This window comes from Silene latifolia, chromosome 3 (assembly GCF_048544455.1).
Source record: "Silene latifolia isolate original U9 population chromosome 3, ASM4854445v1, whole genome shotgun sequence".
Taxonomy (NCBI): domain Eukaryota; kingdom Viridiplantae; phylum Streptophyta; class Magnoliopsida; order Caryophyllales; family Caryophyllaceae; genus Silene; species Silene latifolia.
Window position 1 is genome coordinate 26,348,579 of NC_133528.1, and position 17,354 is coordinate 26,365,932.

The 17,354-nt window shown below is 36.2% G+C and overlaps 1 protein-coding gene across 1 annotated transcript; it reads right to left on the bottom strand.

Moving 5' to 3' along the window:
* Positions 1–1,053: 1,053 nt before the first annotated feature.
* On the bottom strand, positions 1,054–14,425 carry LOC141648867 (uncharacterized). The gene is made up of 7 exons (XM_074457576.1): positions 14,275–14,425; positions 11,303–11,528; positions 10,766–11,212; positions 10,609–10,675; positions 1,363–1,570; positions 1,180–1,247; positions 1,054–1,113 (listed from the first exon to the last, which is right to left on the bottom strand). Exons 1-7 carry the CDS (start codon positions 14,423–14,425, stop codon positions 1,054–1,056), a joined length of 1,227 nt encoding a protein of 408 aa, XP_074313677.1.
* Positions 14,426–17,354: the final 2,929 nt, after the last annotated feature.

Sequence of the window (17,354 nt, forward strand, 5' to 3'; positions counted from 1 at the left end):
GTTCACCCCCATCACCCCCTGTAAATCCGCCCCTGTGCTCAGGACAACAATTACAACAATAATCCATCTTTCAACAATTCACCAATTACCAATATAGTATAGTTGAGTAGTTAACCTATTTTAGCAAATCTTCACAAGCAATCAAACAATCAAAAAGCTTCCTCCACAAATTCACCACCTAAACAATCAATTAATTTATGTATATTTATTAACTAATCTTATTAATGAATTTAAGATGTAAACTAGCCAAAACAATCCCGCAAAAACGAGACAAACACTCCCCCATTCATACGGCCAACCGACTGTGGTCAACCCGCCGGCCAAATAGCCACGACCCGGTCAACGGCCCTCACGGTCAACGCCAAAATACGGGTCAATGTTGAAACGTAATAATTGATATTAGGTGATTAGATAACTTGCCACAATTAATTATCGCAAGTGAAAACTCCGTCTTAAGGTAGTCTCACAAAAGCTCTCCTCACAATTGTATTTGAGTTTTAGAAGAAGAATAATTATGATTGTGAGGTATAGGGCTGATATTTATATAAATTGGTAGGAGAAGTAGGGAGGTTATAGGAAAGTCCTTTTATTATTAAAATAATGAAAATATCTTAGAGCATAGGTAACACCCAAACCAAATACTACCTTCCCCCAAACGCCTCTAACCCGTCACCCCCACAAACGGTCCAAACACGGTCCAAACCGTGTTAGCTCACTTCCAACCCGGTCTGTCTTATTCGTTTTATTTTGTTTTATTTTGCTTCTTTTCTTTTACGAAAACAACTTATTATTTATTATTAATTATTTATTCACTTATAGATATTAATTATTAATTATTAATTAAAATAAGGAGTATTACAGTCTTTCCTCCTTAAAAAGAACTTCGTCCCGAAGTTCACCACACCACACTACTCGAACCAAACAACCACAACAATAAACGATAAACAAGCTTATCTATATTATTATCATAAATGATCAAATCAACGCAAAACCAACGCGCTGTGATATTCTACCCCCGAAAGAAAAAGGTTATGTCCATATAACCAACATACCTTACGCAAACAAATGAGGATACTTTTCCTTCATCTCAGCTTCAACCTCCCAAGTAGCTTCCTATACTTTATGATTAGACCATAAAACTTTTACTAAGGAAATCTCACTATTTCTAGTCTTTCTCACTTTTCTGTCCAAAATCTCCTTAGCAACTTCCTCATAAGATAAATTCTCATCCATCTCCACTGTCTCAGCTGCTAACACATGGGTAGGATCACTCACATATTTTCTTAACTGTGAAACATGAAAAACATTATGTACTTTTACCAAAGCTGGTGGTAGTACAAGACGATATGCCACCTCACCAACCCTGTCTAAAATCCCATAAGGTCATGTACTTCTGACTAAGCTTTCCTCTCTTACCAAACCACATAACACCCTTCATTGGTGATACTTTCAACAACACTTTGTCTCCTATTGCAAACTGAATCTCACTCCTTTTTAAGTCTGCATAACTCTTCTGCCGATCTTGTGCAGCTCTCATCTTCTGTCTAATTACATGTACTTGCCCAACCATCTGAAGGAAATGTAGATTCATATACATACTAACATATTCAAATATGTTATGATTAATTTGTCATAAAATTAAAACGGATTTTATGCATGCAAACAATAATATAAAAGAAGAGAAATAATGTCCTTACATGGTGGATTTCGGATTTAAGGGCACAAAAGAGATCACCTTTCTCTTTTGATCTTGAGCTTTCCCTTATGGATGAACAAGATCTAAGTATAAGATCTCTCCCCAAACTTTATACCCAAGGCTTAACACTTAATCTAATTAATATTATAAGTACTAGTATAATATTAATCTTAGTAGAAAATAGACCCAAAAATATTATGTACTCTTAATATTTTCGGTTTTATGGGAGGAAGAAGAAGAGAGGATTTTGTCTCTCTAAAACTCTAAATTTTGGATGAACAAGTGAATGAATATTATACAAAACATTTTGTATATTATTAGGTAAAAATATGAGAAAACCATCATGGTTTCCTCTTCTCAAAAACCGGGTGGTAGGGGGGCTTTTGGGGTGAGCCAATGCATGAAGTTGTTGCTCTTAACAATGTTCATAGGCTTGCATGGCTAGACTATTAGATAATCATTATGTTTACTTAATAAATTAATCAACACAATGTTAATCTAATACCCCATTATTTCGGTACATATCATAATATGGTGTCCATATTATTTTTGTCAATTTCTCAATATGTAACATGTCACATGTAACATAATTTGCAATGTATTTTTAACATATTAAAAATCAACGTATTAATAAAAATACGTCACATACAAAAATTGATTTAGTAATTCCATAATTACTTGTGCCGAAATATTTTACCAATTTGTAAATCGTATTCACAAAAATTCATTCAATTCCGATTGTTACCTTAAACAATAATTTCATCCGAGTAATGAGACAATTCGATTACTCAGACCGTATCTCATTTAATCACATTTCAATATGATACGTAAATTTTACTTCCAAAATCGTCCGTCAATTTTCAAGTAATTTAATCAACTCGTAACGTTATACGATTAATTAAATAATCAATTAAGTGTATTGCCCTTTAGGTATGACCTAGGGGGTCAACTGATCACCACCGTCACACGACAGTAATGTCAAACTCTAGTCAGCCAATCATTACCGATATATGTTGACCAGTTGACAGTAACAAAATTACTTCCCAATTGTATTCTTCAAAATGAGATTTAATAATGATATTTAAATCATGTGATCGCACTATTGTTGAGGACACATTTCCCAACAATCTCCCACTTGTCCTCGACAAGTGTGCGTCACCAATTCTCTTGTCCTATTACTATCTCCCACTCAATGCAAGGTGTCTTTCAGGTCGTACTTGCAAGTGATCATATCGAGAGTGGTTTCCTCGATCTAGAGAATAACTGATTGACCGGACTTATCTATCATAGATACTTTCCGAGCGTGGCCACGCATTTCCAGTTCATTACTCCTCGAGTGGCCCTGAGATATTGTTATAACCCTGACTAGGGGTGGACAATTCCTATCGCACTCATTCCCTTTGACTAGCCACAGCCATCATAACCCAAAATTTGCCCATTTGACCCCATTTACGAAGGTCGTAGTAACACAAATCAAAGTTAATCTGAAACTGTGCCATCTTAGGCGAATAGTCTTTAGTCAAAAGAATCGACTCATTTGAATACTATAGCAGCTCTCGCCACGACCAGGCTATATAAATTTGCGTAACTCTATAAGCGGTCATAAGGCCCGACTGAATGTTCCTTGATCTGCCTATGTGATCGACTAGTCATCACACATGACTCCATGGCACTTGAACTTGCCATCAATCGCCTCACACTCTAGTCACTTCGAGACGTCACCTCATACAAGTGACTATGGGCAAATACTATGTTAATCCGTGTTCACTTTAACGGTGTTCAATTGTCTCTACAACCCGTTTGGATGTAACAAAGTATAAATTAAAGATAAAAGACAAATGTGATTATGAACATGAACAAAACAACACTTTTATTTCATTTCAAAATCTAACAAAAACTTGGTACACGTTTAAGTCCCATGGACGTAACATGTCCATCATGCTTAGCCTGCGATAAAGGCTTGGTGAGCGGATCGGCTATGTTGTCATCCGTCCCAACCTTACAAATCGCAATTTCCTTTCTTTCAATGAAATCTCTTATTACATGATATTTTCTAAGTACATGTCTAGATCTATTACTAGACTTTGGCTCCTTAGCTTGGAAGATCGTCCCACTATTATCACAATAGAGAGTGATGGGATCATTGGCGGTAGGTACTACTTTTAGACCTTCCGTGAATTGCTTGATCCACATAGCTTCCTTGGCACTTCGATCTTTGCTATGTACTCACCTCCATTGTCGAATCCGGTTATAGCTTCCTTGAAGCTTCTCCACTTACGGCACCACCATTGAGCATGAAAACAAAACCACTTGTGATTTCATGTCATCTCTATCTGTTTGAAAACTTGAGTCCGTGTATCCAATAACACGCAACTCAGTGTCTCCTCCAAACACAAGGATAGAATCCTTAGTTCTTCTCAAGTACTTAAGGATGTTCTTTGACAAAGAATCCAGTGACTCTCACCTGGATTTCCTTGATATCTACTCGTCATGCTCAAGGCATACGAGACATCAGGACGTGTGCATATCATGGCATACATGATTGATCCAACAGCGGAAGCGTAAGGGATCAACTTCATGCGTTCAACATCATGGGGTTCGGAGAGACATTGAGTCTTGCTCAATATCGTTCCGGTTACCATAGGTACCAAACCCCTTTTGGATTTGTCCATGCTGAATCGTCGAAGAATCTTATCAACATAAGACTCTTGACTTAGTGCCAATATCCTCTTGGATCTATCTCTATAGATCCGGATACCTAATATGCGTTGTGCCTCTCCTAAATCCTTCATTTGGAAGTGGTTACCTAACCACTTCTTAACAGAAGACAACATTGGAATATCATTTCCAATGAGTAGTATGTCATCGACATACAAGATTAGGAACACAACATTGCTCCCACTAAATTTCATGTATAAACATGGTTCCTCAACATTTCGAGTGAAACCATTTTCCTTTATTACATCATTGAATCGATGATTCCAACTTCTTGATGCTTGCTTAAGACCATAAATGGATCTCTTAAGCTTGCACACTTTGTTAGGATTTTTAGAATCAACAAAACCTTCGGGTTGTATCATGTACACCTCCTCTTCTAAATGCCCATTTAGAAAAGCGGTTTTGACATCCATTTGCCATATTTCATAATCATGAAATGCGGCGATCGCTAACAAAATCCGTATGGATCTTAGCAGCATGGCTACGGGGCGAAGGTCTCATCATAATGAAGACCTTGGACTTGGGTAAATCCTTTTGCCACTAGCCTAGCTTTGTAGACATCGTCATGTCCTTCTATGCCATTCTTGACTTTGAATATCCATTTGCATTGAAGGGGTCTTGCCCCTTTAGGCAAATCTACCAAGTCCCAAACTTGGTTTTCAAGCATAGAATCCATTTCGGACTTCATGGCTTCAAGCCATAAGGTGGAATTAGGACTAGAGATTGCGGCCTTGTAGGTGGCGGGCTCGTCACTTTCCATAAGCAACACATCGAGTGTTCCATCTTCCTCGATAAGTCCCACATATCGATCGGGATGGCGAATTACTCGGCCCGTCCTTCTTAGTGGAGGAGGTACAACCGCGTTGGACGACGAAGGAACATCTTCTTGCGTCTCTATCTCGGTTTGTGGCTCTTGAACTTCATCAAGTTCAAAATTTCTCCCACTCTGTCTCTTAGAAATAAATTCTCTTTCTAAGAAGACAGCCTCGCAAGACACAAACACTTTATGATCTTGAGGTTTGTAGAAGTAATAACCTCGAGAGGTCGAGGGGTAACCTACAAAGATGCATTTTTCGGATCTTGGGGCAAGCTTGTTGTCGTTCTTAGTTTTGACGTAAGCATCACATCCCCAAATCTTCATATAGGATATATTTGGGATCTTACCCGTCCACATCTCACATGGAGTCTTTTCAGTGGACTTTGTGGGACTATTATTCAAAGATCGAATTGCGGTTTGTATCGCAAATCCCCAAAACGAGTTCGGTAACTCGGTTTGACTCATCATGGATCGAACCATATCAAGTAAGGTTCGATTTCTCCTTTCGGCAACACCATTAAGTTGTGGCGTTCCGGGTGGAGTAAGTTGTGATATAATACCACAACCTTTCAAGTGTGAATCAAATTCAAGGCTAAGGTATTCACCACCACGATCAGATCGTAGTGCCTTAATCCTTTTGTTCAATTGGTTCTCTACTTCGTTTTGAAATTCCTTGAATTTCTCAAACGCTTCACTCTTGTGTTTTATTAAATAGATATACCCATATCTACTCAAGTCATCGGTGAAGGTTATAAAGTAGTCATAATTACCACGAGCGGTGATACTCATTGGTCCGCATACATCGGTGTGTATGAGTCCTAATAGTTCACTAGCTCGTGTCCCTTTACCACTAAAAGGATTACGAGTCATTTTGCCAAGTAGGCAATATTCGCATGTACCATATGATTGATAATCAAATGGTGTAATCACATTAGTCGAAATTAATCTTTTGATGCGATTCTCGTTTATGTGACCTAATCGACAATGCCAAATGAACGCTTCACTTGGGTCACTTGTTTTGAGTTTCTTTGATTGTATGTTATAAATATCATTAATTGGATTTGAGGTCTCTAAAATGTAAATGCCATTGATGGAAGTAGCTTGGCCAATAACCAAATCATTCCTAGAAATAGAGCAACGATTGTTCTTAATGACAAAACAAAAACCGTCCACGTCTAGCATGGCGATTGAAATAATGTTTTTAGAGAGTGTAGGTACATAAAAACAATTATGCAAATACAACTCAAATCCATTTGGCAAAGCTAAAACATAAGTTCCCTTGGATTCGGCCGCTACCCGAGCTCCATTTCCAAGGCGTAGATCCACATCTCCTTTGCTAAGCCTCTCCACATCTCTTAAACCCCGTAAATGATTACAAAGGTGAGAACCACAACCGGTATCTAGTACCCATGTCGTAGTGGAAGTATAATTTATATCAATAACATAAATTTCTTTAGGAATTGTACCTTTTGGAGTAATGAGTCCTTCCCTTATATTTCGCAAATACACAGGGCAATTCCTAAGCCAATGTCCCATGCCATAGCAATAATGGCACTCATCATTAACTTGCTTGAAGTTTTTGACTTTCTTTGCTTTCTTCTTGAACCTCTTTCCCTTTGACGCAAGAACTTGATTGCTAGAGCTCCCACTAGCTTTGGCATCTTTATCTTCCAGAGACAAAGACCCTATAGATCGTATGAGGTAGTCTTCCTGAGACGGACTCACACGAGGTCTAGTAGTAGTGGGTGGTTTAGAAGAAGTGATGAAGTTAAGGTTTCCATCCGAACCTATCCCGAAATGAAGTTCTCTAGTTGTATCGAAATTATTGTTGGAGCATACGTCGTCAAGAACATGGTGATATGACTCAATAGTTATTGGTGCGGTAGCATTTGTTGGATTCATTGTAATGCACTACAAATATGGAGGAAAGGAAATATTAACATTTGTCCTTTTTAAATCATACTTGCAAATTTAACAAGATATGAACATTTATATAGTGACCTCTACCCAACTATAATAAATGATTCCAAGACCCAAATTCATATCGACTTAGGCACGGTAATGATACATCCTTTATCAATATAACTCGGTGGATTAACGTTTAATCGATTCTACTTTTAGAACTCTTGGTCGATAATATTACATTAAAAATTATCTATAGCCCAAAACACATCGACAAGGGCACGGTGGGGCCGATACATCCCTTATCAAATACTTTTGTTGAGTTCAATCCAAATTTCGAATAAATGTGTCCATGATCCAAACCCACATTAACTTGGGCACGGTGGGGCCGATACATCCCTCATCAACATGAATTCGGTGGATTAACATTCATCACCCACTTCCCCTACGTAACAAGGTTTGTACCCCGGTGGGGCCGAGCGCACTCCCTCGCGAAATAGGTTTTCATGGTAACTACTATTTGGTAAGGCTATGTCTCAATTTATTGTTTTAGCGAGAGGTCATGTCAATTTATTATCTATCACGTTTTAAGTGAACTAAAGCGGTGAACTACGATAATTCTAATTGACACGGTCGATAAACTCGATAAAATAAGGATGCATGTTTAGTTATGGCGATTTAGCGATGCATGTGACATAAAATAAAATGCAAGCATAAAGATAAATAAATCCTAGTATGGCCTTCCTAAAATAGAAAAACTATTAATCTATTACATATTCGGAAACCAACTCCATTGGTCCCTTGAACTTCGGTTGTGGCACGCATCTCGATGTAACACCGTCTTTATGTATCGTCATTCTTGAAGAAATCCGTCTTTTGGAACTCCGGAATGAATAAAATTACATGATAAATTACATAATTTCCTATTATACATTTGTAACTAAAATAAAATAAATCTATTAAATTACAAAACGGTGATACGAGATCACAATAAAAATTACAACCGAATCGATATTCCCATACATTTCGGGAAATACCAATTAAAATCTAAGGCCATACTAAGTAAAATTACATAAATTAAAATTATGACAATCATAAAGAAAATGCAGCATTATAATATGTATGAACATGCTCAAATTTTATGCTAAATCGCCTTTAAATAGCCAATATCATATATTACTCGGTTTTTACGGATTTGCGTGATTTCAACATTTTATAATCACAAAAATACATAAACTCATATTTATGCATAAGTTAATTACCCTAACCTCTTAGGACTCAAAATATAGTCTCCACTAGTAATTTGACCATAATTAACTTTTATTTACAAAATTGTTCATAATTGGACCAAAAATTACAAAAATAAGCCATTAAACTTCAAATAAATCACAAAATTTCAAATAAATTTGAAATTTGAAATTTAAATTCATGAACATTCTGGAAAAAATTCCATGACACTCATAATGTTCAAAATCTTAGGTTAAAAATTTCGAACTTTTTCCGGAAAAACAATGTTGCGGTTTATCGATTTATAATAAAATAATCATAAAAACATGGAAAAATTATTTTCATTAACTTTTCAATTTTAGATCTGAAAAATATGATGAAATGCAACATTAGACGTTTTTCCTAAGTCATAGATTATGTTTTATTAATTTTCCACTAATAATGTCACTATTTATGCTATTTTTCTTCAAAAATTCATAAATCATCCAAAAAGACTTCTTTATAGCCAATTATTTTACACACATCTTGTAAAATTGCATGTGACAACATATTAATTTTCTATGACCAGATTCGAAATTTAACTCATATTAACCTTTTTTTTCACTTAAATCCGAATTTAATAATGAAAAATTCATTTTTCGAGCATAACAACTCCAAAAATTATGAAAATTTACAGGTTATCTCAAAATAATATATGTGAAAACATATCCAAAAATCAACTTAAAATTCGAAGTATAGCTAATTTTAGACCAAAAATGACATTTTTACTCATAAAATCACATTTAAATGTCATTATTATAAAATATGAACAATAAAAATCCGAAAAATTAACCAAAATATCCTAAAACACTTTAGGACCAGAAATATTAACATGCATGTAATAATTTCGTGATATATCATAATAACACAAATTTTACAAGTTTTATTTGTTATTCATATAACTCGGAAAAACTTTTAACCAATTTGCATGCAAACAACCGTGGCTCTTGATACCGATTGAAGGAAATGTAGATTCATATACATACTAACATATTCAAATATGTTATGATTAATTTGTCATAAAATTAAAACGGATTTTATGCATGCAAACAATAATATAAAAGAAGAGAAATAATGTCCTTACATGGTGGATTTCGGATTTAAGGGCACAAAAGAGATCACCTTTCTCTTTTGATCTTGAGCTTTCCCTTATGGATGAACAAGATCTAAGTATAAGATCTCTCCCCAAGCTTTATACCCAAGGCTTAACACTTAATCTAATTAATATTATAAGTACTAGTATAATATTAATCTTAGTAGAAAATAGACCCAAAAATATTATGTACTCTTAATATTTTCGGTTTTATGGGAGGAAGAAGAAGAGAGGATTTTGTCTCTCTAAAACTCTAAATTTTGGATGAACAAGTGAATGAATATTATACAAAACATTTTGTATATTATTAGGTAAAAATATGAGAAAACCATCATGGTTTCCTCTTCTCAAAAACCGGGTGGTAGGGGGGCTTTTGGGGTGAGCCAATGCATGAAGTTGTTGCTCTTAACAATGTTCATAGGCTTGCATGGCTAGACTATTAGATAATCATTATGTTTACTTAATAAATTAATCAACACAATGTTAATCTAATACCCCATTATTTCGGTACATATCATAATATGGTGTCCATATTATTTTTGTCAATTTCTCAATATGTAACATGTCACATGTAACATAATTTGCAATGTATTTTTAACATATTAAAAATCAACGTATTAATAAAAATACGTCACATACAAAAATTGATTTAGTAATTCCATAATTACTTGTGCCGAAATATTTTACCAATTTGTAAATCGTATTCACAAAAATTCATTCAATTCCGATTGTTACCTTAAACAATAATTTCATCCGAGTAATGAGACAATTCGATTACTCAGACCGTATCTCATTTAATCACATTTCAATATGATACGTAAATTTTACTTCCGAAATCGTCCGTCAATTTTCAAGTAATTTAATCAACTCGTAACGTTATACGATTAATTAAATAATCAATTAAGTGTATTGCCCTTTAGGTATGACCTAGGGGTCAATCGATCACCACCGTCACACGACAAGTAATGTCAAACTCTAGTCACCAATCATTACCGATATATGTTGACCAGTTGACAGTAACAAAATTACTTCCCAATTGTATTCTTCAAAATGAGATTTAATAATGATATTTAAATCATGTGATCGCACTATTGTTGAGGACACATTTCCCAACACCATCTGCTGAATCAACTCTGGCCCCAGTGTCACGGCATCAGTGACGTCATCCCAACAAACTGGACTCCTACACTTCCTTCCATACAAAGCTTCAAAAGGTGTCATGCCAATACTAGCATGATAACTGTTATTATAAAAAAATTCTATCAAATCTAACCTCTCTTCCCATGAACCTCCAAACTCCAAGACACAAGCTCTTAACATATCCTCTAAAGTCTGAATAGTTCTCTCAGTCTGTCCATCTATAGCTGGATGAAATGCACTGCTCATCTTCAAGGCCGTGCCCATACACTCTTGTAACTCTTGCCAGAACTTAGAAATAAACCTTGAATCACGATCAGAAACAATATCCTTTGGAATTCCGTGTAACTTCACGATATTCTTAACATATGCTTTAGCCAATTCAGCCTTGCTCCACGTGTCTTTCATAGGAATAAAGTGTGTTGTCTTAGTCAAACGATCTACTATCAACCAAATCATATTATTCCCTTTCTGAGTACGAGGCAAACCAACAATAAAATCCATAGAAATGATCTCCCACTTCCATTCAGGCACATCCAGAGACTGTACCTTACCATGTGGTATCTTATGCTCACCTTTCACCCTTTTGCAAACCAAAGATCTAGAAACAAACTCAGCAACCTCCTTCTTCATCCCAGGCCACCAAAACGTTTTCTTCAAATCCTTATATAACTTATCTCCTCCAGGATGCACAGAATATGGTGTAGAATGTGCTTCAGTCAGAATCTTTCTCTTCAAGTCCTCATCATCAGGTATACACCACCTTCCATCAAATTTCAAGCCACCATCTATTCCTACGACAAACCGTGACGGCACGCCCTCCTCCACGGCCGCACGCCACTTCTCCAATTTTGGATCTCCTTTATGCTTCTCCCTGACCTCAGCGTATAACGCCCTCCCTGACCTCAGTTGTCATGGAGTGAATTCTATCAAAGTCGGTTATCGATTAATTGTTTGGTTTGGTAATGAAAGAAATCAAAAATAAAGAAAGAGCCTAGGGAAGTCGGGTCACACATGCAAATTATATAAATGTTCAAGTTAAACATAGGAGTTGATAAAATCATTAATTGTTTAGGTATTATGACAACCACCTCTCGGCCTTATTGTCAACCATAGAACGGGTCCTAACAAGCTCTCGATATGGCTAGGTCGGTCTACTAAAACATGCTTAGTCTAATTCATTTTCGTGCCTCTCGACTTATAAAAGTGAATTAACAAATTTAATCTAAGATAGTGGCCAACAATCAAAGACTAACACTACGATGCAAGCATGTTAAAGAAACAATGAGTTGATATTAAAACATCCTATTTCAACAATTGCAAATATTACTCATGCATGGCTCCCTTGTTCCCTAGACTAGTGAATTACTCATGCATAATGAAAACTAATCTAATGACAAATGATATAATAAAGATGAACACACTAACTAGTAATGTAAATGACAAATGAATAACAAAACAATACTAGAAATAATATTACCTTAACAATTGGAAATGAGGTTGGAAATGAAGAACAAGATAGAACAAATGGAAAGCTTGAATTGTAAATTGTATATAACTTGAATGAAATTTTTTATTACATAAAGGAAATGCTAAAAGGAAAGCTAATCTAAACTATACTAAGAACTTGAAATAGTGTATGAAAGTGGTGTAGGAGGTGTGTAAGAGGTCCCCCAAATGACGGATTCAACACCCCTTATATAGGAATAAGGGGATGAAACGTAAATAACATAAATGAAGGTGACCCCGATCGGGGCCACCCAACCCCTATCGGGGTCGTGTGTTTTCTGATTTTCCACTTAATTTCGTCTTAACTTCTTGCTTTATGACAATGCGGAATCTAATGCAAGCTTCTTCAAGAGTCCGTCTAAGGCATCCTAGGGATCATTTGGCGTCCAATGTATGCTCTTATGATGGGCTTTTACTTGGATTATATTTAATTATTTGCGCACCAACATAAGTTGGATTTCATTAAGCTCGGGATTTCCAATTTCTTCCCAAAATGCCTCTACACTTCCCGAAACGCCCTTGCATGGTTAAGACTTGCTCCCATTAGCCTCGTGAATTTGGGTAAATGATAATTTGATGGGAAAAGCTACCAACGGCTTTATTTCCTACAAAATGCAACGAATGCAAGCAAAAACACCTAGAACACGGAATTAGCTCACAAATACACTAATAGAAGTGCAATAATCAAATAAACCGAGCTAAAATAGGGAGTTAAAACTATATATAAAATGGACTTATCAATGACGCAATCCGTTTCCATCGTCGTCCAGTAGTAGCCTAGACGCATGATTTTCTTTGCCATCATTGGTCCACTCATATGAGGACCGCATTCTCCATCATGGACTTCTTCCATAACTTTCTTTGCTTTTGAATGATCAGGGCAAAGATAAATGACGCCTTGTGGCGTTCTCTTGTATAACTCCCCTTGATTCAGGACATATTAAGATTCCAATAAACGTATTGCTCGCAGTCCCCTCTTGTCCCTATCTGGCGGGTATTCGCCATTGAGCTTGTAATTCAAAATGGCTTGGTATCTAGGCTCCTCTTGATTTTTGTTTCATCGGTAAGAAAGTAGACATAGGATGGTTCGGACCATCGCTCGATGCACAATGGCATTTCCATCATGCTGTCGTGCATGTTGATCAAGGATGCAAGTTTTCCAAGAGCGTCTACAAACAGATTTTCTTCTCAAGGTAGATGCAAATAGATAACTTGGTCGAATAATTGAGCGACTTGATCTGTCTTGGCTTGATATGGTGCAAGACTTTCACTCCGGATTTTCCAAGATCCGGTTATTTGATTAATGATTAAGGACAAGTAGCCATGAACTCAGAGTCTATGCCTAAACTGACCGCTGTTTGTAAACCAATGAGGCAGGCCTCATATTTTGCCTCGTTATTAGTCACCTCGAAGTCAAGTTTGACAGAAATCGGTGTATGCTCGCCTTCATGAGCTCCTAAACCGTACCCTCTGAGATTGGAAGCCCCATCAAAATAGAGATCCCATGATTCCACATTGGCGTGTAGAATGTCTTCATTTGGAAACGATCATGTATCTATTACTTAGGTATCATGGAATAGGTTATCTACAAAGAATTTCGGCTACCGCTCGTCCTTTAATGACCTTCAAAGGTACATATTTGAGATCGAACTCTGAGAGCATTAAAGTCCATCTTGCTAAACGGCCATTTCGGAGAGTTTTTCGAAAATGTACTTGGTAGGGTCCATCTTCGTCGAGTACACCCTGACGGAATAGCTAAGCATATAATGACGTAGCTTCTTGGTTGCCCACACAAGAGCGAGGCATGTCTTTTCAAAAGGTGTATATTTAGTCTCATATTCTAAGAACTTCTTGCTAAGGTAGTAGATAGCTCTTTCTTCTTTCCCGACGGTCTGCGCAAGCATAGCCCCCATGTCTGTTTCTGTGACTGTGAGGTACAGAGATAAAGGCCTGTCTTTCTACGGTGGCATCAAAACAAGTGACTTAGCCAAGATCTCCTTGATTTTGTCAAATTCCTTTTGACAATCATCGTCCACATAGTCTAGCCCATCTTCTTGAGCTTCTTGAGTATGGGTTTGCATATCATAGTGAGCTTTGAAATGAAGCGGTTTATATATTGTACCTTGCCTAGGAAACCTCGAACTTCCTTTTCTATCTGAGGCTGTGGCATCTCGATTAGAGCCTTGATCTTGGATGGATCAATCTCTATCCCTCTTTGACTGACTACATATCCCAACAACTTGCCGGACGTTACCTCAAATGCGCACTTCTGAGGATTAAGTCTCATGTTATACTTGCACAATCTGAGAAAGAACTTGCGAGGGTTGGCGATGTGACCTTGTCTATCCTTGGATTTAACGATCATGTCATCTACATATACTTCTACCTCTTTGTGCATCATGTCATGCAATAGGGTTAGGGATAGAAGTGGGTCGGGGACCCGACCCAGACCCTGAGGGTCGGACCCTAATGGGTCGGGTATGGGTCTCATTTTTTCAGACTCAATAGGTATGGGCCGGGTATGGGTCTTAAGAAAATATTTCGGGTCCGGGTGCGGGTTTAAATTATGAGACCCATACCCGACCCTTAGACCCTTTATTACAAACAAAAAATCAAAATCACAACTTTTCTGAATTCATACTGGCAGACCGTAGAAACCAAAGCAACTAAAGTCTCTTTCTCTTCACTCATCCCATAAAGTGATAAAACCCAACCAAACTCTTCTGACAACATCACCACTCCACCACTGCCACAAGGAAACCACCACCACATCACTGATACGCGACTGGCAACTACCTCTCTAATAGACGGTGACCGACAACCACCATTAACGGCAGTCAGCGACGGTGAGATGGAGATGGTTATCAAGTACGGTATTGATTTTAAGGTTCCGAGTTTGATATTATAGACCCCATAGCTGTTAATCCTGCTATTAAAGTGGCTGAAATTCGGACCCGCGGGTAGACCCAGACCCGACATTTACCCATAGGGTCCGGGTATGGGTCCTCAAATTTTAGACCCTTGCGGGTCTGGGTCGGGTACGGGTCCAAAGGGAAAATCTCGGGTCCGGGTTTGGGTGGACCCGACCCAGACCCTACCCATTGCCATCCCTAGTTGTGAGGGAGAGAGAGAGTGACTGAGTGAGAGAGTAAAAAAAGAAAGAATTAAAGGAGGGAGACAATGTGCGAGGCTGCACAACTCTACAAATTAGGTTTATACAAGTAGTTGATATATGTTTACTATGGATAAGTTTGTTGGGCCGAAAAGAATGAATTGAAAATGATTGACTATATTTTACGAGCTCATATTTAAATGAATATCTTAAAAATAAAACGGGTTAAATGACACCTTATTAGTATAGATGGAAAAAACTTTTTGCTAATATCAATGTATGTTGTTTTTGTCTCATATGTGAAACTTGATCGTCTTAATGTTAAGATGGATATGCCCGTTTTAAATGAGAATTTGTGTTTCTGTACCTAGCCCAAATTGCACGGGTTAACGAGCTCATATTTATTTATCTAAATGTAAAACGGATCAAGTTAGTGTCATAATACGGATTAAAATTAGTTTTCGCGTCTTTTATATTCAAGGCAAGATAGTATATTTTTTAACGGGACATATTAAATTTTGGTCAATCGGAACTTGAGTAACGATTTACGGGTCTTGACCCTAAATAAAATGGGTTAGTTAAGTTGGGTTTACGGGTAGGGTCAAAATTTAACAGGTTTAAACTAGACCGATACTCACATTTACTACGAACTATGGAGTATAGGCTTTTTTATTACAAAAGTATATGCTTTCTAATTGAATAAGGATGAGGTAAGGTATATTTGGGCGGAATATATATGGGCTTTTATACTTGGGCCAAGAACGAGTCAGGTAGCCGATCAGATAGGCTAGACAAATGCAAGTCGGTTACACGGGTTAGAGTTGGAATACAAATTAGAATTAATTTATAAGGTCTTTTTTTTAATCATTTTTTAAATCAAAATAATGGAGTATAATTTTATAAATATTTGATATTAATTATTTTAACTATATTCATTACTTTTTGGTACTAATATAATAACAGTTCTACAAATTTTAATTTATTTTAATAATTTTTTTCTTATTAAATAGTATAAAAGTTATATATAATTCATTTTTTAATGATGTTTGTCATTTAAAGTAACATGATTAATCATGTTTTTTGAAAGTTACAAATAAAGTTTAAAATCTTAAATTTGATTTGGCACTAAATTTAATCATATTTATTTCATTCTTTTTATAATAACAATGCTTTTAATAGCATGCACGTGCAATTTGCAAGGGTTTAAGACTAGTATGGATAAATAGAACAAATATTTTGCTTTTTCTCTTATTTATCCTACATGGATATATTTGATCCGTCTTAAACTTAATAAAACTAGGTTTTAACCCGTGAAATTCACGGGTCTACTTTTATGATTTTATATGTATACGCTTAATAATAATAACAAAGATATACAGATAGCTGATTTACAAAACTATTATTTTCGAATTATTAACTATACATATATTGTGTTTATTAGTATAAGCAAGACTTCGAAATTTCAAGATAACGATTTGTAGATGTCGATGAGCGAGTGGCGGTTTAGAAGTGGTTTGGAAGGGTGACTGTCTGGTGGTTTGGAGCTTAGGGGAGCTTTGACCAGTCTTGTTCTCAATCTTATTTCCTACTTAATTCTGATGACGATTTGACGGGGTCTATCCAATTTCTGCGTCATTTCCTTGCTTAATTAGTGTAGTTGGAATCATCTAAATACGTGTTTTTTAAATGTCTCGTATTGGAGAGATTTACTTTATTTCATATGCTAATTGGTTGACCTTCCTAATTATTTGAATTTTCGAACAATGGCTTATCAATCTATATATATGAAATAGACGTTTTTTCGAAGCATGTGATAGTCCCCAAGTTTTTAATTAAAACACCTAAATAAATTTTAATTATTTTTTCAATTAAATTAAATCTACATTATGTTCTTTTTAAATAGTACCTAACAAACTGTTTAAAAGGAAGACATCATAATTTTAGTAGGATTTTATTATTATAGTTCAGATAAAATTTTGAAGGGTGTGATATTTTATTCCCGAATAGGACTCCTTACAACAATAAACTACATTATTTTAATGATGAGCATAGACTATATAAAGCAAAATATGTCAAAGCTCAGCTCGGCAACCATTGGATATAT